Source organism: Anolis carolinensis, chromosome 1 (genome assembly GCF_035594765.1).
Source record: "Anolis carolinensis isolate JA03-04 chromosome 1, rAnoCar3.1.pri, whole genome shotgun sequence".
In the NCBI taxonomy this organism is placed as follows: domain Eukaryota; kingdom Metazoa; phylum Chordata; class Lepidosauria; order Squamata; family Dactyloidae; genus Anolis; species Anolis carolinensis.
The window spans coordinates 305,537,693-305,565,175 of record NC_085841.1 but is presented as its reverse complement, the minus strand read 5'-3'; the positions used below and the strand labels follow the sequence as shown (position 1 = coordinate 305,565,175).

General features: G+C 37.0%; 1 protein-coding gene across 32 annotated transcripts in view; it reads right to left on the bottom strand.

Moving 5' to 3' along the window:
- The window catches only part of gphn (gephyrin), a 334,022-nt gene that overhangs the window by 55,816 nt on the left and 250,723 nt on the right, over window positions 1-27,483 (bottom strand). For 16 of the 32 annotated variants that reach the window (XM_062968004.1, XM_062968007.1, XM_062968014.1 and 13 more), the window contains 2 exons: window positions 8,008-8,070; window positions 4,296-4,338 (listed from right to left, as the gene is read on the bottom strand). In XM_062968004.1, the coding sequence (XP_062824074.1) occupies window positions 4,296-4,338; window positions 8,008-8,070 (106 nt within the window). The remainder of the gene's footprint in view (window positions 1-4,295; window positions 4,339-8,007; window positions 8,071-27,483) is intronic. The other 16 variants (XM_016995983.2, XM_062968030.1, XM_003224865.4 and 13 more) reach the window with 1 other exon arrangement.

Sequence of the window (27,483 nt, the reverse complement as noted above, 5' to 3'; positions counted from 1 at the left end):
ATGAATTTAGCACCAAAATATCACGATGTATTGAAAACATTGACTACAAAAATGCTTTGGATAATCCACAACGTTGGATAAGCGAGTGTTGGATAAGTGACTCTACTGCATATCGATTTGCAAACGGGGTTCTGATGCGGTTTAGCGCTTTGGATTAAATGCGCGATTTCAACGTGTTTGAGCCCATTCTTGTAATGGGCTCGTTATTTGTTCTGAAATAAAAATGCATTTTTGAAGCATCTCCTCCCTGAAAAGTGCCTGTGCAAGCCACGAGGCTACATTCTGGGCTGGGAGGTTGGAGAAGGAGGTTGGCTTTGCAAATGCTTTGGGTGCCAGGTGGACTCTTTATCTTTTGCTGCCTGTGACTCAGATTGCCCTGGCAAGGGCAGGGCAGGCATTGAAAGAAGAACTCCGAAGAAAAGGGTGGGAAAGGGGGTACTTTTTTTTCTTTTAAAATTATAAAATGAAGAAGAAGTAATGTTTTATTTTTGTGAAAAAAGGTGGGGGTTGGGAAGGCGAAACTAGTGACGCATTTTATTTCAAATTCAAGCATTAAGCAAGCAGCTACAAGAAGCTTTTTTTTGGGATAAAAATTGGGGGTGGTATCTTGTTGTTACTAGGGGAAAGGGCGTATTTTTTGGTTGTTTGTTGGCCCTAGCTCCTCAAGGCACTCCAAGGCCAAGTTACTCTGTCTCTCTTGCTTTGTAAGTGTTGGTTTGTTTGATTGCAAGTCCCATCCCTCTCAGAACCCAAATTAGCTGGGCGCTCTCAAGTCTGGGGCGCCCTGCATTGTTACTCTGGCTTCAAACAAAGCCCTTGCCTCTCTTGCTTTGTGTGTGTTGGTTTGTTTGATTGCAACTCCCATCGCTCCCAGATCCCCAATTAGCTGGGCACACTCAAGTCTGGAGCGCCCTGCAAAGTTACTCAGGGTTCAAACAAAGCCCTTGCCTCTCTTGGTGAGTGTTGGTTTGTTTGATTGCAAGTCCCATTGCTCTTAGAATCCAAATTAGCTGGGCGCTCTCAAGTCTGGGGCGCCCTGCAAAGTTACTCTGGGTTCAAACAAAGCCTTTGCCTCTCTTGCTTTGTGAGTGTTGGTTTGTTTGATTGTAAGTCCCATCGCTCCCAGATCCCAAATTAGCTGGGCGCACTCAAGTCTGGAGCGCCCTGCAAAGTTACTCTGGGTTCAAACAAAACTCTTGCCTCTCTTGCTTTGTGTGTGTTTGTTTGTTTGGCCTCCGCAAAGCACTGCGTGGGACTCATTTCCAGAAACCCTCTCTGCTGGAATGGATTCCCTAAGTTTGGGGACCCCAGCCATGGCTGAATCCTTCTTTGGGTTCAAGCGCTCAGGGTTCAAGTCACAAACTCTTGGCCCCAAAAAGCCCTGTGAAATGGGAAATAAGACTTTCAAGCCAGGAACAGATTTCCTTATTCAATTGTGGTGCCCAGAATTGGACACAGTATTGCAGGTGTGGTCTGACCAAGGCAGAACAGAGGGGTAGCATGACTTCCCTGGATCTAGACACTATGCCCCTATTTATGCAGACCAAAATCCCATTGGATTTGTTGTCTTCTATAGTTGTCTTCTATGAAGTCTTCTTCAAGTGCTAACCTGACGGACACAATGAATGCTCTTTAGGATTAATATTAGGACATCCATTGTGTTTTGATTTTTAAATTGTTATTGGGTAATCTTGATTGCTCAGTTCACTTGCTTCCAGCTCCTGCCTCCACTGTTCCAATGTCCTTTTCTGGCTCTCCATTCTGCCTTCTAACATCTTATTGGCTCAGATGAATGAATACCAATTCTCTCTCTAGTAGAAAGTCTTCAAAAATATTGTATGTATCTGTGTATGACCTGCTTGGTTTTTTTTTTTAAACTTGATATCCAAAAAGCTGGGTTGACATATTCAGGTGCTACCTCTATTTGCTATGTTTGCCATGTTGCTTCTTCTGATCTTTTGTAATGCCTGCTCAAAAATAGTGGTGATTGCTGTTCTTTGGCGCTCCCATGTTATGGTAGAGAGGATGGACTAAGCTCATTCCTTTCTGGCCTACTCAGAGGCAGTAGATGGCAGACGGAATAGGAGAGCGAACATGGGACCTTGCCACAACTACAACCGGGGAAGCGGGAGGCAGCCTGGGCTAAGGAAGGGAGGGAGAGTGATCTTCCACTTGGTTACTCATGGGTGCTTTAAGCAGCACATAAAAGAAGGATTTTAGTCTGTCGCAAGAGAAAAGCAGCAGCAAAGACACATGTAAAACAACAGTAGTAATAAATAACTAGCATTATATGAAGACTTTTTGAATGCCTGGGTGGGAAAATGGTGGTAGAAGTGTCTAAGAACAGTTGGTCCCCAAGGTGGTGTTCGTGCTTTTCCTTCTCCTCAAAATCACCCTCAGTTTATCCATAGTTTTTTGCTCCAAAACCTTTCCTCGACTTATATGAGATCCACCCAGCTGTTTAATCATTTGCTGCTTGTTTTGCAGCTTATGCTGGCAAATTACTGTGACTACCAGAAGAGTGCTGCTACCTCTTTCCCATGGTTTGCAGGACCTTCAGAACCACAGAGTCTATTATTTTTGTTTCATGGTCCAGTGGCAATGGTGCCAGGGTCTGTGAGCGTTTCATCCCAGTCAAGGTAAAAGTTTAACTTAAGAAGTAGGTAACACTCCAAGCCTTCTTGTCCTGCACACAGTTTTTCTTCTTCCTTTAAAGAATAATTAATCTATTATCCCCAAATTTTTATTCTTCCTTCCCTTGTCCCCCCCATCCCCTACTTTCCTAGCAAATAAATAATATTTGGGAAAAAGAATAGTTTTAGATATTAAAAATGTAAGGCCAGTACTATGGTTTCTAAAGTCAACCCACTTCAAATTGTGATATATAAAGTTAGCTCATAACAAACTCAAAGTAAATAACTGAAAACAGAAGCAAACCTTTCTGATTATAGCTGTCTTGGAGGGGAGTGTATGAGCCTAAGGGCTGTTCATATAACAATAAATTATAGTTTATAACTATATCTGAATGTAGTCAACAAGAATGACATTTTGATCTCTTACTCTCTCCTAGAAATTGATCTTGCCACTGGACTGGTGAAAACGCTTCTTGTTGTTTACTTTGTATTTTGTTTTTTTTCTGTCTAATCATAGAAAGAAATCTGCAAAAACCCAGTGACCAGTGAACATGTTATATCCCAGCCGTCTTTGGATTCTGAACCTGGTTCAGAAATGAACTTTGACCAGGATGAAGCTTACACTGACTTTTCACCCAGTTCTCCTCCGAGTTCCTTCCAATTACAGACCCCAGCTGTGGATAGCTCCGAGGCTTCCTTAATTGGGAGAGATACTGATAACATTACTCCCGTGGAAGAACCAGATGTTCCAAGCTCCCCAGGGAATGTATCCTTTAACAGAAGACAGTTTTTGCAGCAACAAAGATCCCAGACACAGCAGCTTCGCAGGAGTCAACGACTGGCGTCTAGAGGGGATACTGGATAGCAGATTGTTTTGGGAACTTTGGGGAGTTGGGTTCCCTTTGCTGTTATTAGATCTAACTTCTATAAAAGTGTCTTGCACTGTGAGCCAGTTGTGGTGTCAACGTAGCGACTTCACCGTTTCCAGTTCCCTGATTTTCAAGCCGAGTCTCATGCTTCCTGGCGGCCAAGCCGAGCCGTGACTCCCGTTTTAATCCGGAGTGAATTCACGTCCTTGCCTTGTTCCTGAATCCAGATTGCTTTTAGCTTTGTCTTTTGCCTGACTTGAAATCCAAGACTTTCTAGTGACTTTGGACTTTGTTATTTACTCCTGCTTTCTTGTTGTTTCCCCACTCAATAACTTTTCATCAGTTTTGAGCGTATTTCGGTTTCTGGACTTTGGACAATAATATTGGACATATCTCTTCAATGCTTTGGACTAATTCATACCATTCCTTAAAGGACTATTGCTCACTCATCTTTTCCACTTATTCTTTCCTGAATTTATTATTGTTTTAATAAAGATATTATATGATTATTGGTCTCTGTTTAGTTTCCAGTGTTCAAGCTGCCTTGGGGTGCAACAGAACACATAATTTGGATACTCTCAATTGAGATCTCAGGCATTTTCAAGCATACTTTGCAACCATACCAAGTTTAGAAACATGCTTTAAAAATAAAGCTGATCACCTCAGTTTTGTATTACATCCTGTGCTTTGATTGTGTTTACAGAGAATTTCTGCTTATACTGTATACAATTAGAGTTATAGCTGAAATAGGAATTATCCTTTACAAATAAACACATAAGGATGCAATACTTACTGGCTCTGAGGATGTTCTCCTTACTGCTGCACCTGGATTGGACCTGTAGAGAGAATCAAAGAGCTGATGAAGCAGAGCAAACCGGTAAAAGTGACCATGGAAATTTAATGGGCAAGCTCCTGGGACCTGGAGATAGAGGCTCTTTTTCCTAATAGCAATTATTTCTGTTACACAATACATTTTCAAAATATTGGTGGTTGACAATCTAAATCAACTGCAAATATTGAAACATAAGCCAGCCTACTGAATACATTTTAGTTAAAATTGTCAGAATAATAAAAAGTGCATATTAAAGTTCAATGAGAAACTTTGATTCTATCTTCATTTACAAACATAATGTAGATAACAAAGAAAATTAGGTTTAATGATTATATTCAAAATACAAAAAAATGCACAAAAGATTAGTGTAGTGTTGAAAAATGCATGAGCTCCTTTTGTTAAAGATACCAAAAATAAGTTGAACATGTTCTGAAGAAATTCGTCATTCTGGTAATCCAACTGTTTCATAATTCTCCTTGGAGACAATAGATTTCCCATTATTCATATACTTTAAAATTACTTTGAAGAAATAATATGCTTAACCAGGATTGTTTTACACTAAGAATGTCACGATAAAGTGGCACTTGTTAAATTTATAACATGATCAGCCTCTAGTCATTCTCTGGGCAATGAAGTAGTATGTATGGGACCATCATGAAACAAGGACTTTGCTTTGCTCATGCACATACTGAGTTGGGTATGGATGAAAAGCCAAACCATAATTTAGTGTTACATGCACAAACTGTGGCATGCTTTAGTTTTCTGCAGTCCCCCTTACCCTTCTTGGTTCACATGAACTAAAAATATTTTGTTCTGATTTAGAATTCCTTTTTATATCTCTATTTGGGGAATTCTGGTTAGTTTCAGACAATGAGGAGGAACTGAAGCTGCCATCCTAAATTTGAGGATGGTGACATGCCAATTGTGTCTTTGGATCTAAAACCTGAGGCAGTACAGGAATGCTTACTAGGAGCTTCGGCTGATATGCTAGCTGCACCCCTTTCTAGAACTGGAGGACCTAAAGATGGTAGTGCACATGCTGGTAACTTCAAGTGTTGGTTTTGACCTTTAAGACCCTACATGGTTTGGGTCAAGGTTACCTACAGGATCACCGTCTCCTGTACAATCTGCCCCTAACATTTAGGTCCACTAACCATCCAGAGCCCAACTGGCAATTGTCACCCAGAGGGCCTTTTCATTGGTCGCCCCATGACTGTGGAATGACCTGCCAGAAGAGCTCCAACAGCTAAATGAACTGTTGGAATTTAAGACATAACTTAAGACCTATCTCTTCTGGCAGGCCTACTCAAGTCAATTTTAACTTGTGAATTTAACTTGCATTTTATTGCTAATTTTCAACTTGCATTTTGCTTGTGTGTATTTTAGTTTGTTTTACTTCACTGTTTTAACTATGTTGTACCCCGCCTTGAGCCACAAGGAGAGGCAGGAAATAAATTAAATATAATTATTACAGGAACCTTACCAGGAGTTTGCTTGGCCTCCACCAAAGTCTCTTCTTGTTAACCATTCCAGCATTCTTTGAACTGCTTTATTTGGAGGTTGATCTTGGACTGTGTTGTACTTTCTTCTCTTATTATCCATTTGTCCTGCTCCTACTTTGATTTCTGACTGCCTGATCTTACTTTTGTTTAGGACTGACTGTTCTTTGGCAAAATGTGGTTATTTCACCTTTCTTTGACTATTGAAACTGCTGGTTGCTTCTTCCTGTCTGGACTGTATTTGGGTTTGTTTTTTCATCTGTACCGACTTCGGAACTGTAGTGCTGGACTTTGCTATCAGAGCCTGTCTACCCATGACCAGGGCATTGGATGAGGAGCTTTTAAAATGGCTGTTGATGTATAAGAAAAGTAAATCTTAGGTCACAGGTTATAAGTGGTGCCAGATCCAACATAGGTAGAATTTATAGGATCTAGAAAGTTCTCTGTCTTTCTCTCTGACAACTTGAAATTAAATTAAAAGTATGCCCATAGCTTGCTCAGTAACCCATATATTAATTAACCAAATTGCACAGATTCTGGTTACTGTGGCAATAGAAACACATGCTACCATTTCCTTTGGAATACTGTAGATAGAGAGGGAAGAACACAAGCCTAAGGCTTCCCATCACTCTCAGAGGTGACACTAAGCCATGATTTGGTACTGTAAGTGAAGATGTCCACTGGTTGGATGAATCTAGAAACCCAGAGGGCAATGTTTAATGAGCAGATAATGCATGGTACCAGTACATGTATATATAGAAGCAACCACTAAAATAGCATTTTGATTACAACCTGAAAGTATTTTTATGTTTTTGCAAATCAGATGAAATTGCTTGCATTGTTATACACACAATTATTTTAGAATTATAATTATAATAGCTTCCTGCTATTTTCATATCTGTTAACATTGGTAACACCACTAGAGGAAGAGTACAAGTTAAATGTGAGTACAAGTGAATATTGGATTTCCCTCCTAGGGCCAATGAGGGAAAAAAAAACCCTTACAAACGTCAGATACTTGTCCCTCTTGCCCCATTTCAATGGAAGAAACTAATTTAGGAATGAATTCTTCATGGGAGAAACAATTACTCCAGAGCTGTATTTTACATATGTGAAAATCTATGTATTTGAGCAAGTATTAACCTCTGGATTAGAAAGTTTCTTATGAGCTACTAATGGTACAGTTTGCCTTTCAAAATATGTATTAACACTGGAGAAGGAAAGAAAAAGTATTATTGAAAACTAGGTTCCACATCACAGTTCTAGCTTTACTTGTAGGTGGAGCATATCTGATATGGAGATTACTGAGCAGAGTAAATGGGAGACCAGTACAATTAGTTTTGAGAACACAATAATATTTTACATTTGAACCACATAATTACTGAAATGTAATTTATTTCAAAACCTCTTTCTTCTGTTCCACAGAAGCTTGCCCCAAACACAACTACACGGATTGGAGTCTACATCATTTACACAAGTCTATTTATTGCAATGGAATAACTTATGATAATAATGTTGCAACTTAGAGTGGTTTATGGTTGTCCTTCTCTGGAAAAAAGGTTATGTTTAAAAACAAAGCCAAAACAAATCAAATCAAAACAAAACCATTCTACCCCCACTAAAAATTGCTGCACAGTTATACTTTAAAAAAAATCATAGATGCCACATTTTGGCCCAGAGTTGCTTTTCTCCGATTCATCGCAATTACTGAACAAAACAAATAAAAGCAGTTATAGAAGAAGAAATTGTTTCCTGGATCTAATATAATCAATTCTGGACCAAAAAGATAAAATGATACATGTATATGCACTTTCTGTTCGTTTTTATGTGTATGTGTATAAGAGAAAATTGAGTTGAACTGGGAACAAAGTGGTATGCAAAAGAAATCATAGGTGGAAAAACAATACATAGACAATGAGCAAAAGTAACTGAACCACATAAATTTAAAAGATGGGAGGAGGACAACAACAAAATACAAACACAGACAATCTAAAGAACTACAAATCTAAAAATAAGTATGAACCATAGGGAACAGATAAGAGGGAAGGGATGTTAAAAGACAATACTAAAGTCAAGAAAATCTACAACAAGTGTAGAAACAGAAGGAGCCCCAAACCATAGTGCAAAGCAATGCTTGCAAATGGAAAACAGCTCCTTTGAGTAGCAATAGTTACTCTCAAGTCGTAGCCTCTATTCCTTCTGAGTTCATCTTTAAGCCCTTCCAATTTATAGTGAAGCTAGTGTATGGACAAAAACAAGAAATTATAATGAACAAGGCAGCTGAGATTTGTAGGTTGACATCTACTATTTTAAAAAGGCTCTGAGACTCTTGGACTACTAAAAAGGAAGCAGCAAAAAATAGACCCCTGGTTTCAAAGCAGCTCTGAGAAGGATATTCCTTTGTATAAGAATGTATTGGAGGGTTTCATTGTAGACAGGAAGTGAATTATTCATATAGATAACAAAATACAGTGGTACTCTCACTTCCAAATTTTATTCGTTCTGTGACTTAAATGGCTCTTATGTTTAATTAGTTCTTAACTCAGATGGCTCTTATGTCAAATCATATTTCCCCATTGAAATGAATTGAAATGCTATTAATCTGTTCCAGCCCCCCAAAACTACACCAATTTTTGTTACGTGTTTTTAAATAAGAAAAATGTAAATCCAGTTTACTTCTTTACATTCTCTGTTATTATGTATTATTTTTATACATTATTTGTTATTTATAATGTATAAAAATAATAATACATAATAAAAGAGAATGTAAAGAAGTAAACTGGATTTATTAAGTGTGTATGTATGTATTTTCCTTAAAGATCAGACTTCACTTCATCTTTATTTTCTTATAATAACAGCAAGGACAAGAGCAAGGAGCTTTCCTGGCTGCTCCCTTAAGATGGTGTTTAAGATGATGGGTGGCATACTCTCGCATTAGCTGACAACTCAAATCTCGGCTCGCATGTCAAATCAAAAAACCGACTGAGCGATGGCTCATATCTCAAAAACTTGTAAGTTGGTTCACTTGTAAGTCAAGGTTTCACTGTATATTACAGAAAATTATTTGCTTTCTATTAATTATACAATCAGTGATGGTGAAGTATTGTGTGAGATGAAAATGACATTAAATTTACATTTGGCTGTTTCCTACATGAGATCCAGTTACAAATAAGGTATCTAGATGGACACAAGTAATGCACTCACATATTAATCAGATATTTGTACATTCATTTCTGGAAGATGTATGTCGATATCTTATATTCTTAAACTGATAGTTATAAGTTAAGGAAGTTCATATTTTCCAAATCAGCCGTGTCTAATGAAGAATGGAATTAGCAGCAACTCATTAAAACAGGGATAGCAATGCCCTGCAGATGTTTCTTCACATTTCTCCAAATAAGTCCATTTTTATATTTCCAGCTGCATTTTCTTGATGCTGGGAATCCTTGTATATCTTACGCTGAGTTACAAAGCAAAATTATTTTTGTGACATAAACAAATATAGGGATCAGAAAGCAAGGCAATAGTCTACTTCCTGCTATCTTGTTTCTGAAATATTTACAGCTACTGGGCACTGCAATTGAAAGGAGATGTTGACAAGCTGGAATGTGTCTAGAGGAGGGCAACTAAAATGATCAAAGGTCTGGAGAACAAGCCCTATGAGGAGCATGTTAAAGAGCTGGGCATGTTTAGCCTGCAGAAGAGAAGGATGAGGAAACATGATAGCCATGTATAAATATGTGAGGGGAAGTCATAGGGAGGAGGGAGCAAGCTTGTTTTCTGCTGCCCTGGAGACCAGGACTCAGAACAATGGCTTTAAACTACAGGAAAGGAGATTCCACCTGAACATCAGGAAGAACTTTCTCACTGTGAGGGCTGTTTGGCAGTGGAACTCTCTCCCCCGGACTGTGGTGGAGGCTCCTTCTTTGGAGGCTTTTAAGCAGAGGCTGGATGGTCATCTGTCGGGGGTGCTTTGAATGCAATTTCCTGCTTCTTGGCAGGGGGTTGGACTGGATGGCCCATGAGGTCTCTTTCAACTGTATTATTCTATGATTATATGATTCTACTACAAAGCCTGATTTCTACATTACTGAAATGGTGGGTGAGTGGCATTATTTTGCTTTTGTGTGTAAACAAATTATTTAAACTGATAAGTTAAAAGTTACTTTGAACTGCATTATTCTGCAACTTTGTGGTGGCAAATGATTAGATGATCAATTAAACAGATGTGGTTACCTCCCATACTTGTGTCTGTCTCTATAGATTAGGGGTAGGCAACTAGGCAGAGACCAGGAATCAATTCCTCTCTCTCAAAGGCCTGACTCACTCAAGTACTGCATCAAAATACTCTGGTTTTGTGTCCTTGCCCAAATGGCAAGTGATGTTATACCAATTTTACCATAGTTGCAATTTGTGAAGGTAATAGTGATTTTCTGTGGGTGTGGTTAGGAGTACTTTTATACATGAATGAACGCTTGAAGCCCTGCACAATTTTCAGACGAAAACTGGGTCAACATTACACAAAATTTCAAATTTAGCATGAGGTTTACAGGGACAAAACTGGCAAGGGGCTTCAGGGTTTGCAAAAGTGGATTCTAAGGGCGCATGAAGCCCATGGGCCATACTTTCCCAAATGCTGGTGTAGACATATGCAAACTGAGACTTTTCATATTGTTACACTGCTGGATGAAATCTAAAATGTTACTAGGAGTAAGTATCACATCATGCAGTGGACCTTGCTTCTGCTTCCAGTTATGTAAAAAGATATAATATTTTGGATTTGATTTCCTTTATTCAGAATTCAGTCTGGCAAAAGAATAAAATGGAGTTACAACCCATATTATTCTGCACTCACTTAAAAGTCAATATTAAAATGCAGAACATATGCTTTCATTATTTTGAATTTAAATTCATGCTGCCGAGTACCCTTCTAACTCCAAAATGGGAATTACAGTCAAAATATAGCACTTAAATTAATACAGACTTTGATGAATCAGTGTCACATGCTAACATAGCTATAAACTATGGATTACAAGACTCCTAAATTGCTGACAACAACAAATATTAGGTTTTTAGTGTTAATTGTTTTATATTTTATGGTGTGTCTCAGGCTAATACAACACAAGAAATCATATGAAATATCCATGCTAGACATGATCAATTAAAAGTATAACCAGCTGCGCCAAACCATAATATAAGAAGGAAGCAGAGAGAAATCTTGAAATGTGACTATAACCTTTAGAAAAATTGGAAGACATCACTTACCTTTTACAGATCATAATAAGATTAGCATAGAATAGGTACAATCAAAAACCAAGAGTCAAGGAACAATTAACAATTGCACAAGGAAAGCTACATTCTTATCAAACATTTTATCTTATGTTTAATGCTGCACAGAGACCACAGATATCAAAGCACAATACTGCCACTGCCAGAGAAGTGTTCCCCTCCACAAAAGGAACAGTGGGAAGCAAATCCATAATCTCTACAAGTTATGGGAGAATTTATAATTCACGATCATAGGGGCATGCAGCATGTGTAACCACCACCAGAAAACCAAACTGGTAAACATATGCACATATAACATTGACTAAAGTACAGGAAAGAGCAATGGATTAGCTAAATTAAAATGGAAGAAGCAACATAAGCAAAGCACAGCAGCCACAATGATGTGAGAGCTATTGTCTTCTAACTGTCCTGCAAATGCCAGAAGCAAGATATACTCCAGTGCTGCATAGTACACAGTAGCTTACAACACTGCATTAATGTAGAACTTCTATAACCTTTAACCATTCTTACAATATGGTGGCAAAAGAGATCCATTTTAGTCTCCTACAAAGTTCTTTCGATTTCTTTTTCAATGAGCAGTGAACTAAAATGGAGAAAGGAAAGTAACTATCCTGAGACGTGATGTCTGAACTAAAAGCTATGGTCAATGTTTTCTTTAATTTAGCATACTTCATTTGAACACAATTGATATACAATACTTCAGCAAAATTCAAGGTACAGTATACGATGACACTTGGGTGCCTTCTCTTGCAAACACCATCTAAGAGATGCTTTTAGAGTCCTGCCATCTGAATGTGTGTGTTCATTCTTTTCTTTCTTTCCAGCCAATAGTGCTTTTCGTAAAATGTGCAGAGGAATGTCCACAGATTCTCATTCTCTCTCTCTCTCTCTCTCTCTCTCTCTCTCTCTCTCTCTCTCTCTCTCTCTCTCTCTCTCTCTCTCTCATAGATAGATAGATAGATAGATAGATAGATAGATAGATAGATAGATAGATAGATAATCTTCCTTATCCAAATTCCCTGCTAACATTTACAAGAAAAAAAAGTTGAATTAAGACATTACTGCAAATTCAAACTGACAATATTGTTTTTGTAACAGTTGAGACAGATTGTAAGTTTGGAGAAATACAAAAATGTAGAACTATGTGTATTGTAACAATATTTCATGAACAGCCGGCTTATAAATCTCAATTCCAGATCTTGCAATGCAGAATTGTTCTCTAAGGCCTTATCTATATTGGTCTGTTAATTCTGGGCCAGTTCAGAACAGAAATAGTTTGGACTAACCCCAGAGGGGCCACAAACACTATCCCAAACGCGGGGTATTGTCAGGTCAGAGTCCAGGCAGGCAGAGACCTTGCCACTGACAGACACTTGCAGAGCTCTTTAAAACCCCATGTTCCCCAAAGGCACCTTGTGCTGACATCAGCAGAGCTTCCTGCAATAGCCAGGAGCTTTCAAAGGGCTCTGTGGCTGTGTAGCAGCAGCAACGTAAGCCAATAGCCCTTTTCCCTGCTCTGATAAGTGCAGGGGGAAAAGGATGGAGGCGATGGCCTGTGTGGACAACATACTGGTCTGAATTGGACCCAGACCTGCTGTCCACATTGTGTCAAAGCTGGGGCTAAGCTGGGTTAATGTGGTTTACCCAGCAATAACCACCAGAAGTGGCAGAACGTCATGGGGACAGCCAGGATCCAGCACACTATGAACACAGGCCTGTGTCTAGGATTGTATGTGTTGTAGTAAATTCCATTTTTATGTAAATCTAGATATGAATAATACTGAGTTTCCTCTGGCCGTCACAAAGATATTATTAGAGTATTTCATGGTTTAGAGACGATCTCTAAAACAAGCATTAAGTTCTCTTTCTGTCAATATTTATTTAAAAACTTCTGCCCTGAAATCTCTGCAAATTATTTATCCTATGACTATCATCATGTTTTTGTCCTCTTGGCCTTTACAGTGATTTTACCTGAATACAGTTAATTAGAAAATGTGTTGCAATCACTAAAAGCATTATTTTATGCATTATATACCTTGCAAGGCAGCTCCATAAGACTTTTATTTCATGAAGGGCAGACTAATTCATTTTAAATGATTAAAACATGTAAAAAGGTCATGACATTTACATTTAAGAGTTTTTCACACACTAACCCGATTTTGCCCATTGAAACTTCTCCTGAAAGTTCAACTGTAAAAATCTTGGAAAAGGACAAAAATCTGATTGGAAAGTTTGTACTTTACTCACTAAAGAATAATAATTCACTGAGAAATGACAGTTCTTTTTTTAAAAGCACATCAAGAAGCAAAACTACTGAAAAACACTATTTATGAATTTACTGATTTTGGGGCTATAAAACTACCCTTTCTTCTTACATAATGTCAAGTTCTCTGAATCAAAGCTATACCTTTTCTTCATTACACAGGGTGTTTGAAAAATAACTCCCTAGTTTTATTGTATTTATACTTAAAACTAGGGAGTTCTTTTTCAAACACCCTGTATATTAATGATTAATAAGATAATAGAACAGAGTTGCAACTCATTAGTAGCATACCACATTGTTTAATTTAGTCATTCCTTATATAAACTGATTTTATTACTATATTTATATCCCACCCTCTTGTTTAAGGATACTGGGGTAGCATACAATATAGTCAACACGTTCAAATAATATAAACAAATAATTTTAAAAGGCCAAAAACATATTAAATAATTCAATAAGATTGAAATGAGTTGATCTGTATAAACCAGTTAAGACTCCAAAAGGCTTTGTTAAATTTTCGTATTTTCAGTTGGTTCCAAAAAGACAGCAATGTAGATACCAATTGGGCCTCTATGGGGGAGGATGGTATTCCATAACTGGGGTGTCACAACAGATAAGCCCCTCTTCCATGCACATTGCCCTGGATGTTGAGATACAAAGCAGGGACCCTGACATCAGACCTCAGAAAGGAAAGATGGTCCTTCAAGTCTCCAAGTCCCAATGCTGTTAGCAACATCCTGAATGTAGACAGGAAGCATATTTGCAGCTTGTGGAATTGTTTTAAAATCAATGTTATATGGTTTCTGTATAATGTTTCAGTGAGCAGTCTGCTGCATTTTACCACTACCCACAGTTCCTGAACTATCTTTGAATTTTCAATAATGTAATCAGGAAGATATCAGTAAATTATCATTGTCTGTGAAAGGTTACATAATCATTGAAACTAGCATAAAACATCACAGGACAAGGAATCCACCTGACAAAGATGGGTCTGAAAGTACTGCCAAGCAAAAAGACCTACTCCTGCAGGGGGAGTGCAATCTGTATTCAGAGCAGGTTGCCTACCTAATTCCTGGACCTAAAAACCACTAACCTACCGATTCTGCATTTTATCAGGATTCATCTTAGGTTTACTGGTCCTCGTTTATTACAACACCCAGGTACAGTACTGGAGCTCTAGCAATTATGTGCACATAGAGGATTGATGGGAAAAACAGAAGGATGAAGTTACAGTATGCTTCAGTGGGGACCCTGACTCTGCCCTGGCCCCATCTATGAAACTTGAAAGCTTACATATAAGCTTCATTTTTAAAAAAAAGTATTCAAAAGTGATTTAGGTGAACAGCAGCACACTAAGAAGTGCCAAAAATGTACAGATGTTTTACTTTTAAACAAGCAAACATATGTATTTCCCCATTAATAGCATCATTCCAAGAATAAGTATACCGTATATACTCGAAGATAAGCCGAGTTTTCAGCCCTTTTTATGAGCTGAAAAAGCCTCCCCCGGCTTATAATCGGGTCAAGGTCAAGCCGGCAGTGGAGCGTGGAGGCTGTTGCTTGCAATATATGATATATTTATCTCTCATCTTACCCTCCCTTATCAGTGTTCATTTTTCCAAAAGGGAAAGAAGCCCTTGCAAGTCAGGAAGAAGAATATATATATATACACACACACACACACACACACACACACACAGTAGAGTCTCACTTATCCAAGCTAAACGGGCCGGCAGAAGCTTGGATAAGTGAATATCTTGGATAACAAGGAGGGATTAAGGAAAAGCCTATTAAACATCAAATTAGGTTATGATTTTACAAATTAAGCATCACAACATCATGTTATACAACAAATTTGACAGAAAAAGTAGTTCAATACGCAGTAATGTTATGTTGTAATTACTGTATTTACGAATTTAGCACCAAAATATCACGACATATTGAAAACATTGACTATAAAAATGGCTTGGATAATCCAGAAGCTTGGATAAGCGAGGCTTGGATAAGTGAGACTCTACTGTATATAACCCTAACCCATTACTCTTATAAAAGCATTGTCCCTATGTTCCTTTATATTTGTATCTATCTATAGACATTAATTTTATATATGAATTTCCCTCTCATATGTTTGCAGGTCTTTGCAAATCTTATATACATATAGATATCTAGAGATTTCCATGTACCTGTATATCTGTATCTATGTGTATACATTATTTTTATATATTAATTTTCACCTCACATGTTTGCAAGTCTTTGCAAATCCTATACAAATATAATTATCTATATATAGAGAGATGTCTATAAATGAATATACATATATAGGGCTTGCAAATATTGCAGGAGGGAAATGCACACACACACACATATATAGAGGATTTACAAATGTTTCAGGGGGAAATGCATATGTAAAATTAGTATATATAATTATAGATCTATATCTAGCTCTGCATTGTTTATGTAGGCATTGAATGTTTGCCTGTTACTATGTTGGAAGTTGGACTGAGTCCCCATGGGGAGATAGGGCCGGGTACAAATGAAGTTGTTGTTGTTGTTGTTGTTGTTGTTGTTGTTGTTATTATTATTATTATTATTATTATTATGATGTTATTGTTAATACCATATTGTTTTTTTACCCTACTTTTTCACTTACAGAGCTAGTTTATTGTTTTTCTTTGAAATACGGTAAATATTCAAAAACCTTTAACTTACTGATGCCTCAATATAATTTCATTGGGATCTATTTTCATTTTGAAATTTACCAGTAGCTGCTGCATTTTCCACCCTCGGCTTATACTCGAGTCAATAAGTTTCCCCAGTTTTTTGTGGTAAAATTAGGTGCCTCGGCTTATATTAGGGTCAGGTTATACTCGAGTATATACGGTAAGTCTAAAAGAAAAGATATGTACAGTGGAAAAACTAATACTTTTTTTGAAAGTAAAGCCAATATTTAATGGGTAAAGTGACGAAATAGTGACCAAGGGATAATTTAGTAAGTAAAATGTAATGAATAGAAGTTACACAATAATCTCTCATTTTATTTTGAACAGGTTATTTTCTTCCAAAAAGATAATTTATGACTGTGATTTATAATACTATCCTATCATGTTACCCTCCTGAATAATACAGATAGACAGACATTTCTCACTAAGCAAACTGGAATATAAAAGCCTTAATTCTCCTCCTATATCAATCATGTTCATAGAAGTAAGGACCTATGCCACTACTCAGACATTGACAGAAAGGTAAGTCACATTTCTCTTTTTTCTGTTGGACAACCATGCATCATGGAGATTTATTTGGTGCCATATAAAAAGTGTATGTTCCACGATTTCATTTAGATATAGTTCAGCCTGAATTATTGTTATGGAGGGGAAAGTTTTAATAGATATCAGATGTCATGGGAATCTATTTTAAGATTCTATGTGTCTATTTAGAAATGTTTTTCAGACTAAAAGCCTCAGATTGAATGTGATAAAAAAACTTCAGTTAGTAGAGAATACATCTTTAACAAAAGGAGGTACAGGAATAAATACTGAAGAATGGAAAGTTGAGGCGGGAACGAGAAACAGGACTGCTATAGTTTACCATTTGATACAATTAAGGAATGTCTTAGATGGTGAAACTGGGCTGCTAACTGTGTCAAGTATTGGATAGATTTAGAATAATCCTGTTAAATGGAATGAGCTGTGAAAATCTATTTGAAGAAGTTAGAGTGGGATCTAAAATCAGAAACTTAAAAAGAGAAATCATTGTGATATAAAGGATTAATGCTAATTATCACATTAAGTGTAGCACTGTTCACTAACCCAAGAATATGTAGACAAAGAAGAGTCTGTACGTTATTTAATCATGGCAAAGAGTTTCTAAGAATACAGAAACTTCAGTCATAAAAATGAAATGGAACAATATTTTCTTTTATTAAATGGTAGCTGAGAAAAACTATGCCTACATTTACATACATTTATCATTGATAAAATGCCAGAAACTAGTTATAGTCTTGGAAACCTCTAGGCATATCATGCAGTTTTCAACGGACAGAAAGTTATACAATCTCTGTCAAATTTAATGTTAGCAGAAAGTAACCCCCCAAAAGATAAAATAACCCCCTTTTCTGACACAGAGAAGGAAAACAAAGAAACAAATATTGGACAAACCGGGCTTATGTATATTAATCAAGAATTAAAAGAGCATGTGTTTATTTTCCACGCTTAGAAGTTATAGTAAATGATGGAATCAAATTAGCTCCTTCCCAGGTAGCACATGAATCCTTTCTGTCTACAAGCAGTAATAGCTTCCTACTGGTCTATCTTTTAGAAGAAATCTATAGTGTATAGGATAATTTTGAGTTTTTAAAAGTTCTAATAACACTTTCATTGAAACAAAGGCTTTGAATGTTTCAATACTGAGAGTTTTCATCTTGTTGTAAGGGAGCCAATGCATCATGTGGTCCAATCACAGGATGGATTATCTAATCCACCAAAGAGGAAGACGTTTCCAATGTTTTATAGCACTTTTTTCTGGAAAATAAATTCTTTAGTATTAATATCTACTTTTTAAAATGGCAATTTTATTCAGGATGGAAATGGAAAAGGAGAAAGGTTGCATGTTGTACATTATTTTGGCCTTTATTTGGAATGCTGCTTAATGTGTAAATATCATGTTCTTGATGTCTTCTGTGATACTTTGACTACTACATTTGATATATTATCAAGAAGCAAGGCAGAAACTAGGAATTAAAAAACATCCTATGGCAAAGTCCATCTTAACGTAACACAAGCCCCCTCAACTTTCAGCATTCCTACATTGTACAATAACAATAATATTTACAAGGAAATTAAGTTCAAAGGAACCTATTCTATGGCAGACATGGTATGAATACAGATAAGTGCTTGGCATGTGGAAAATGTAGAGATCATAATTAAAGATCCTAAAATCCGCTGCATGCAAAAACATATGATATGAATACTTGGCACTATATTTGAAATGGCAGTGATGAACAAGCAAGCTATTTTAGGGAAAGCCTGTTGTAATTGGTTTGTATGCTCCCATAGGCTGGGATATACCAAAGGAAATATAAAATACTGATTAAGCATTGCTTATCCAGAATTCCAAAACCTGAAATACCCCAAAATCCAAAATTGTTCACATGTGTGGTTTTCCGATGGTTCAATGTACACAAATTTTGATTCATGTTAAAAAGTATTACAAATATTGCATAAAATGTATATCTATATATATAAAAGAGTGATGGCATCAGGGCAACCCACAAAACAAAAAAACTACAGGCCGCCCAACCTCGAAATTTGACAACACAACCCATCATCCACGGCTCCAGTAAGATACAAAAAAAAGAAAAGAAAAATAAAGTCCTAATTAGAGGGAGAGCAATAATTGTTTTTATCCAATTGCTGTCAGTTTAGAGGGCTAATCTCTGCCCACTTCGTCTCCTAGCAACCAACTCAGCCAAGCACAGCCAGGGTTCAGTTAGGGGACAGGCAGATTTAGGCCTCACTTAGGCTTCTTCCACACATTATCTAATTTGCACTGGATTATATGGCAGTGTAGACTCAAAGCCCTTCCACACAACTATATAACCCATTTATAATATTATAAATAATATTATATTATCTGCTTTGCACTGGATTATCTTGAGTCCACACTACCATACAATCCATTTCAGTGTGCATTTTATACAGCTGTGAAGAAGGGGCCTCATATAATCCAGTTCTAAGCAGATAATAGAAGATTATCAATATGCAGTAGAGTCTCACTTATCCAACATAAACAGGCCAGCAGGATAAGTGAATATGTTGGATAATAAGAAGGGATTTAGGAAAAGCCAATTAAACATCAAATTAGGTAATCGTTATACAAATTAAGCATCAAAACATCATATTATACAACAAATTTGACAGAAAAAGTAGTTCAATGCTCAATAATACTATGTTGTAATTACAGTAGAGTCTCACTTATCCAACACTCGCTTATCCAATGTTCTGGATTATCCAACACATTTTTGTAGTCAATGTGTTTCAATATATCGTGATATTTTGCTGCTAAATTCATAAATACAGTAATTACTACATAGCATTACTGTGTATTGAACTACTTTTTCTACCAAATTAGTTGTCTAACATGATGTTTTGGTGCTTCATTTGTAAAATCATAACTTAATTTGATGTTTAATAGGCTTTTCCTTAATACCTCTTATTATCCAACATATTCGCTTATCCAACATTCTGCCGGCCCATTTATGTTGGATAAGTGAGACTCTACTGTACTGTATTTACAAATTTACCACTAAAATATCACAATGAATTTAAAACACTGACTACAAAAACATTGCTTATGAAAAGGCAGACTGCGTTGGATAATCCAGAACATTGTATAAGCGAATGTTGGATAAGTGAGATTCTACTTTAATATGAAATAATTACTGGGATAGAATAATGCAGAACAATATAATCTCTAAAACCAGGACAGTAAATAAAGACCAACAGTCTGAAAGCAGGAAAATTCGAAATTCCGCAAAGGAAACAATCATGGCCAGCTAACACCTCCCAAGAAAGGATTCTTCCAGAAAGGAAGATGAGAAGGGAGTGAAGCACTGTGTATTACCAAAGTCATTATTATTACTATCATTACTATCATTATTATTATTATTATTATTGTGTTGCGGTCAACCGTGAAAATGAATACAATCTGGTTCCAAGTATTCAAAAACACTAAAATCAGAATATATAAAAATTAATGTGGTATAATAAAACAGAACAATACAATCTCTAAAATCAGAACACTAAATAAAGAACAACACTCTGAAAACAGGGGAATTGCACACAGGAAACAATCAGGGCCAGCTAACACCTCCCAACAAAATATTCCCATCATCAAAGTCTGGCAAATCCTCTGTTTTCTCAGGGCCACAGACAGTAGAAGCACATAAAATATCGCAAACAACACCACTCTGAAAACAAGGGAATTCCAGACAGGAAACAATCAGGGCCAGCCAACACCTCCCAACAAAAAAATTACTCGGGGAGGAAACAGCCAGGCTTTAAAGCTACAAGGTCATTACATCCTAATCATTTTTCCTAATTGCAGCATTCATACTTGCCTCCAACAGACAAAAAAAAACCAATCAGAAATATTGTATATTCACAACCTTTAGGAAATAATATCCCCTGATGGCGCAGCGTGTTAAAGTGCTGAGCTGCTGAACTTCTGGACCGAAAGGCCGCAAGTTTGAATTGGGGGAGCGGAGAGAGCCCCCACTGTTAGCCCCAGCTTCTGCCAACCCAGAAGTTCAAAAACATGCAAATGTGAGTGCATCAATAGGTACTGCTCTGGTGGGAAGGTAACACCGCTCCATGCAGTCATCCCACATGACCTTGGAGGAGTCTACGGACAACGCCGGCTCTTCGGCTTAGAAATGGAGATGAGCACCAACCCCCAGAGTCGGACACGACTGGACTTAATGTCAGGGGAAAACCTTGACCCTTTTACCTTAACTACCACCAATTCCTCAATACTTTATTTCCCATAACACCAGACTTCGCCACAGCAACGCGTGGCCGGGCACAGCTAGTAACATATATATGACAAATAAATTCATGTTTAGACTTGGGTCCCATCTCTAAAAAGATCCCAAGAATCCCAAGAAAAGCAAAATGAGAGCATATTCTTTTTCATCAACAGAAAAGTATTAGATAGGCCATTAAACAGTGTTTTACTTCAGTGAAGGAAACTGGAAATATTATAGCACATGTATATTCATATATAATTGCTAGCTGGTAAGGAATTTCTTCTATACTTAGGGCTCATGCACTTGGTCAGCTAAATCCTAGACAGGTCAGGTCCAGAACATTGCTGCTTTTAACGGGCCTCGGATTTAATAGCAGTGTTGGGAATGTAGTCCAGACAGTTCAGTCAAGCCAACCCATGCCTCCAAGAATCATAGCTAATGGTATCTTAGTTGCTGAGATATTCAGAAGAACTAATAAAGACACGTTGTCCCCTTTGATTCCCAGCATAGGTTGTCCACCAATGCAGTTCTTAAACCAAATTGAAATAGTTCAAGATTAAATTCATCGAAGAATCTCTGGTGCTGTGAAGCCACTACATGATCTAGTATTTTGCTTAGGAATAGAATATTTAGGTCTGGCTGTTAACCAGCTGGTATATTGAGGTTCTGATAAGGCCCCCCGTAAAGAAGCACTTCTTGGTCACCTCAGCACCTCAGTAAATATCCTCCAGCAGCGTTTATGAATCAGGAAGAGTAGGGATCCAACATGTGCACAATAGCTCTCACCGCCAAGAATGCCTTTCACATTTGTACAGACACAGACATGTATCTTGTAACAGAGGACAAGCAGGGCCAAAGCTATGTCCACTTAATGTTCATAACTGATGGGAACTTCAAGAGTTATCTCAGAGCAAATCTGAGCAATTCTGGCTGCAAAAATGTGGGGTCCATTTTCATGGGCCAGAGCATTACGGGCTCTTGACCACATGAGACAGCTCATCTGAAATGTTCTATGTCAATGTAGTGGTGACAGAGAAGATTTTTTTTTACAGCTATGATTGCTACAGGGCAGGTTTCCATTGTGCTGAAGTCTGTATTCTATTGGGCCATGTGCAGTCAGACCATGCTGGGAAAACAGGTTTAGTCTCCTGTGTTTCAGACAGAATATATCCTTTTTAGAAACTGAAGAGAGATTAAAAAGTTATATTATTCCAATAAGTAAAATTCTACCAAAATCTTTCTACATGTCTGCCATAGAACTTTGGATTCCAGTCATTACCACTGCATGCACAATAAAAAAGATATGACTGAACTTCTTCAAATAGAAACAGACAATTATTACTAACCTAAAATACTGGTCACTGCAAGATTCTTCTCCTTCTCTGAAACCTTCTCTGAAAGGTTATAAGACTTAAGTCCCACGAAGCACTCTGAGCCATGCTTCCAAGGAGACATCCCCACGTTTATGTTGGAATGTGTCTAGATTAATAATATAGAACAACTAAAAATGCATGACAAATTGCCATGAGTTTCCTTTGGTTTTTAAAAGCCCATATGAGGTCCCTGAAAATCCTCCACTGCAATTGCACCCAACACTGTCCACAGAATTTCAGATTCCAGTAGAATCAGGTGAGGACAATTCCATCTCCACCACAACCCCTCATGCATACCCCAAACACACTCCCAAAACCAGTTTCCAGATAGAAAAAAGGGCTCTAGGAAATGGAGAGAACAAAGTTCCTGGGGAAACCATTATGGAACACTGGGTTTAGTGCTTAGAATTCTAATCTAGGATTCCAATGTAGTGCTTGGGATTCCAATCCAGAAGTCCACATGCTACATCTCACAGATCATATACTATCCACTACTTTTAAGACAATAAATATCTCTATTGAAGGATACTTTATAGAAGGAAATACAATACGCGAGCTCCTATAAAGATAAAAAATCTGTTGACAGAGGGAGGAAATAACTGGAAATCTCCATTACACTTAAATATGGGGGAAATGGTTTCAAATCTCACATAGGAAGCTGTTCTTGGTTTCATTCAGGTTGATATGTGGCAATTTGTTGGGAACAAATCAGAATTTGAATTAAAGCAGCAGAATACATGCAGCGATGCAAAAGACATTCTGCCTGTATACTTGTATACTACATATTTTGGTTGTTATTCAAAATCACCTTCAACATACTTTTTGAAAAAAATAATTTATCTTATTTTCGGATAATCAGTCAGTACGTCTTAGCTGATCACATTTCAGCTATTTAGCAAAAATGGAAGTCAGCTGACAGTTTTCATGTCATTCATTTGATCATTGATTTTCATGTTCAGTTGGATGTGTCATGGTGACTTGGAAAACATGGATACCAAATTTCAGCTTACAAGTTTGGCTCAAATTACTTTGCTCACATTAGAGCTGGTCACTTTTTTGAGAGAGAGATGCATTATTTCTAGTAATCAATATGACTTGAATAGTATATGTAACTATTTTGAGTATTCTAATTAATTTTGAAAGGCCTTATCCAGTGTAGGAAACTGTGTGTGCCCTGTTTTGAGGGTGTTCAATTTGACATTTCTAGTCAAGGACTCAACCTACATTAATTTAGATCCTAATTATTTTTATACTCACATAAATACCAAACATATATTCAAATTATTGGCTATATCTTATATGTTTTCTGCCTGCATGCCATCAATGTCTCCAATTTCTAACTTCTGCTTTGCATTTTGCCACTGTTATGTTTGGATAATTGTGGCGGTAGACAAAATTTAACTAGGTTGCTAAAGTTGCCACTGTTCAAAACCTTATTTTTAAAATAAAATCCTTTATATACAATTTGAAATTACCCTGGAGGAATTTTCCAGCCTCTGGATCAGATATTGAGGAAAGCATGGGGAGTTGTGTATGGTGTGGTGTTCATCTCTCATACTGGTATCCAAGAACAGTAATTTTTATTTTGAGATATTAGCATCTACTTTAAAAAAGCAAAGGTTCCTACCACAGTAGATGTGTGAGCTAAAATGGGCATATCTGTAAACGACAGTAGAGCTAATATAATCTTTAAAAAGCGTCTCTTTTCATTAAATCCACCAGGACAGCTTTCAAGTTCAGAATTAAATGTTACAAAATATGGAGATGTCATTGAAAACAGTAATCTAATGTTGAGTCCACCTTCTTTCATGACAATCATTATAACTGATCTCACATTCTGATGGATATATTGCTGGTGAGCCACATTCTTTTTGGTGCATTTCAAATTATAGAGTAGAATTAAACATTGCTTCACACGACACGAAAGAGTGATGGTTAAATGACAAATTATAAAATTTTACTTGAACCTAAGCCATAATCATCATATTTAATAAACTGGAACCTTTGTTATAATAATGTATTTGTTTTGCAGGTTTTACAAATAACTGATTTATCCTTCTGTGTTATACTTTCAATAAGCAAAGCATATTTATGGATATATTTCCAAATGAAAAACTTGGCTACCTGTACACAATTTCTGTAATACATTTTCCCTCATCACATGGGAGAAATCAGTCTACTAGAGGGAAAACTTTACTCATTTGCATTCACTTTTGTTAATTAAACTAAATAATCTTCAAAATGAAAAAGAATATTTTATTGATCTATTTGACTGCTACCATGCCTTGAAGGACTGCTGTGCCCTTCATTGTTTTCTTTCAGTATTTTTCAAACAGAGCACATGAAGAAGCCAGAGCCAAGGATGAAGAAAGTCACAAAAATAGAAGAGAGAAGTACAACATTTTGAAGTATGAAGTATGGCTGTGGAAAACAGTGAATTAAAACATGACTAGTGAAAACTATCTATGCCATGTTTCATATACAAGCATACCTTGGCCTATCCAATTACATATTAATTATAGAAATGTCTTACAGTAGATGGTGGTGGTGTCATTTAAAAAGTCCTAATGAATTGAGGTTTCTATGACCAGAGGAACTTCAACTCCTTAAACATAAGACAATGTTGACCAAAGGTGATCACGTTGTTAGAGTATAACCTTCTACTATCACAATAAACACAAAGATAATATAGATAACTTTTAAACGGCTGTAGGAGATTCTGAATCTCATGATGTCTGAGAATTCCCTGAATACTATGAAATATCAACTCAAGAAGCAAAACTTTAATGTTCTATGATTTTATTGCCATCTTATTGCAAATAAATCCTACTCTGTCTAATACAACTAATTTATAATGCCTAGAAATCTTGAAAAGAGTAAGCAAGAGTATGATGAAAAGAGATTTCAAAAATGATTGATCATTCTAACGACTATGCAATTTGGTTGCAGCCATTCAGAATTAGTTCAAGGTTTGGGATAAGTTCCAAATCTATGAATCTTGCCATTTTTCTCACTTTCCTGTTTTCCTCCTGCAGTCCTGATTTCTCAAGGGCAAATGTCTAAATCAGAGCTGTCTGTCTATTAGTGCTAACATCATCCAAAGACAGGCTGCTGTTTTGTAGATGCACTGCAACAGAAATTCCTCTTATACACCACCACTAGGAATACATGCATTAGAAACTGCTGCTCCCATTCATCTAACAGCTTCATATTTCTTTGAAGGAATTTATATAGCAAATCTTTGCAGAGATCCTCAACTAAGTACATTAAACTGACAAATTATGAAAGTATTTGTACATGTAGAAAATATTATAAAAACTATAAAGAATACATGTTCTGTAAATGCAAGACTTCTGGACATAGTTTCTACTTATTTTCCTTAAATGATGTTGGTGAACTTATCTTTCAATATGTTTTACTAGCATCAAATATTTACAATACATAATATATAGGTTGGACAATTCAAAAGATCTCAATGTTTTTTTAAAGAAAGACATGTAGAAGTGATTCTTTAAAATGTAAAGAGGAAGAGAGTATCCAATAGGGGTTTATTTCAATTAAAATATGTTTTTTAAACCTTAAATAGTGTTTAACTGAAAAAAAAATCCCAAAGAAAGAACATATGTATCACCAGATGTCTGTAGAAAGCAAGGTATACTATTTGGATGAGTTTGCAATACATAATGAATGTATGCAAAAGAACAACAAAAATTCATTAGCTTTCTCTTCTAGTTCAAAGAAGAAAAAATCTCATTTGTGCTTTTTGGAATATTCTGTTTTTCCTCTTGAGCTTTCATTTTCAGGAAATCATATAAAGAGTTTCACATTTCACATATGTTACTGGCTTCACATTGCTTTAATGTTATCTTGAAGACAATGCTAGGTCTTGAACATCAGGAAGAACTTCCTCACTGTGAGAGCTGTTCAGCAGTGGAACTCTCTCCCCCGGACTGTGGTGGAGGCTCCTTCTTTGGAGGCTTTTAAGCAGAGGCTAGATGGCCATCTGTCGGGGGTGCTTTGAATGCGATTTCCTGCTTCTTGGCAGGGGGTTGGACTGGATGGCCCATGAGGTCTCTTCCAACTCTACTATTCTATGATTCTATGATTTGAGATGTGAAACATAAGATGGATTTGGGTATAGTGATTAATCAGATTATTAGCATTCACATAGAAAAGATTTTATGTTAGACTAGCTTTGCCTGGCCTTGCGTTGTTGTGGCTTATGGGAACCATTTGTTGACCAGGTGGAATAGCAGTGAACAGCCTTGCAGCTTCAAAGCCTGGCCGTTTTCTGGAGTAGCTGGAGTAGCACCCTCAATCAAAGAGCCGCTTTGAAGCCCGCTACTTCCTTAGTAGAGGAATCCTTGTTTGGCCATCTTGAACTGTACTGAATAGTCTTGCAGCTTAAAAGCCTGGCCGCTTTCTACATAGGGAATCCTTTCTAGGTCTGATTGTATGGGACAGAGTAGCCTTGTGGATTCTGAGCTTGGGATTTTCTATCTAGGGGAAATCTTAGTTGGGCAGGTTGAATAGCATTGAATAGCCTTGCTGCTTGCAAGCCTGGCCACTTTCTACCTTGCGGAATCCTTGGTTGGCCAGTTTGAATAGCAATTAATAGTCTCAGTGTGGAGGGTATGAATGCTGCAATTAGCCACCTTAATTAGCATTTAATGGCCTTGCAGCTTCAAAGCCTGTTTGCTTTCTGCCTGGGAGAATTATTTGTTGGGAAGTGTTAGCTGGCCCCGATTGTTTCCTTTCTGGAACTCCCAGTTTCCCTGCTTTCAGAGTGCTGTTCTTTATTTACTGTCCTGGTTTTAGAGATTATACTGTTCTCTATTTTTATACCACAGTAAGTATTTCATATTACAGTAGAGTCTCACTTATCCAACATTCGCTTATCCAATGTTCTGGATTAGCCAACACAGTTGGCCTTTTAGTAGTCAATGTTTTTGTAGTTAATGTTTTCAATACATTGTGATGTTTTTGGTGCTAAATAAGTAAATACAGTAATTCTACATAGCATTACCGCATACTGAACTACTTTTTCTGTCAAATTTGTTATATAACACGATGTTTTGGTGCTCAATTTGTAAAATCATAATGTAATTTGATGTTCAATAGACTTTTCCTTAATCTCTTCTTATTATCCAACATATTCGCTTATCCAACGTTCTTCCGGGGTGTTTATGTTGGATAAGTGAGA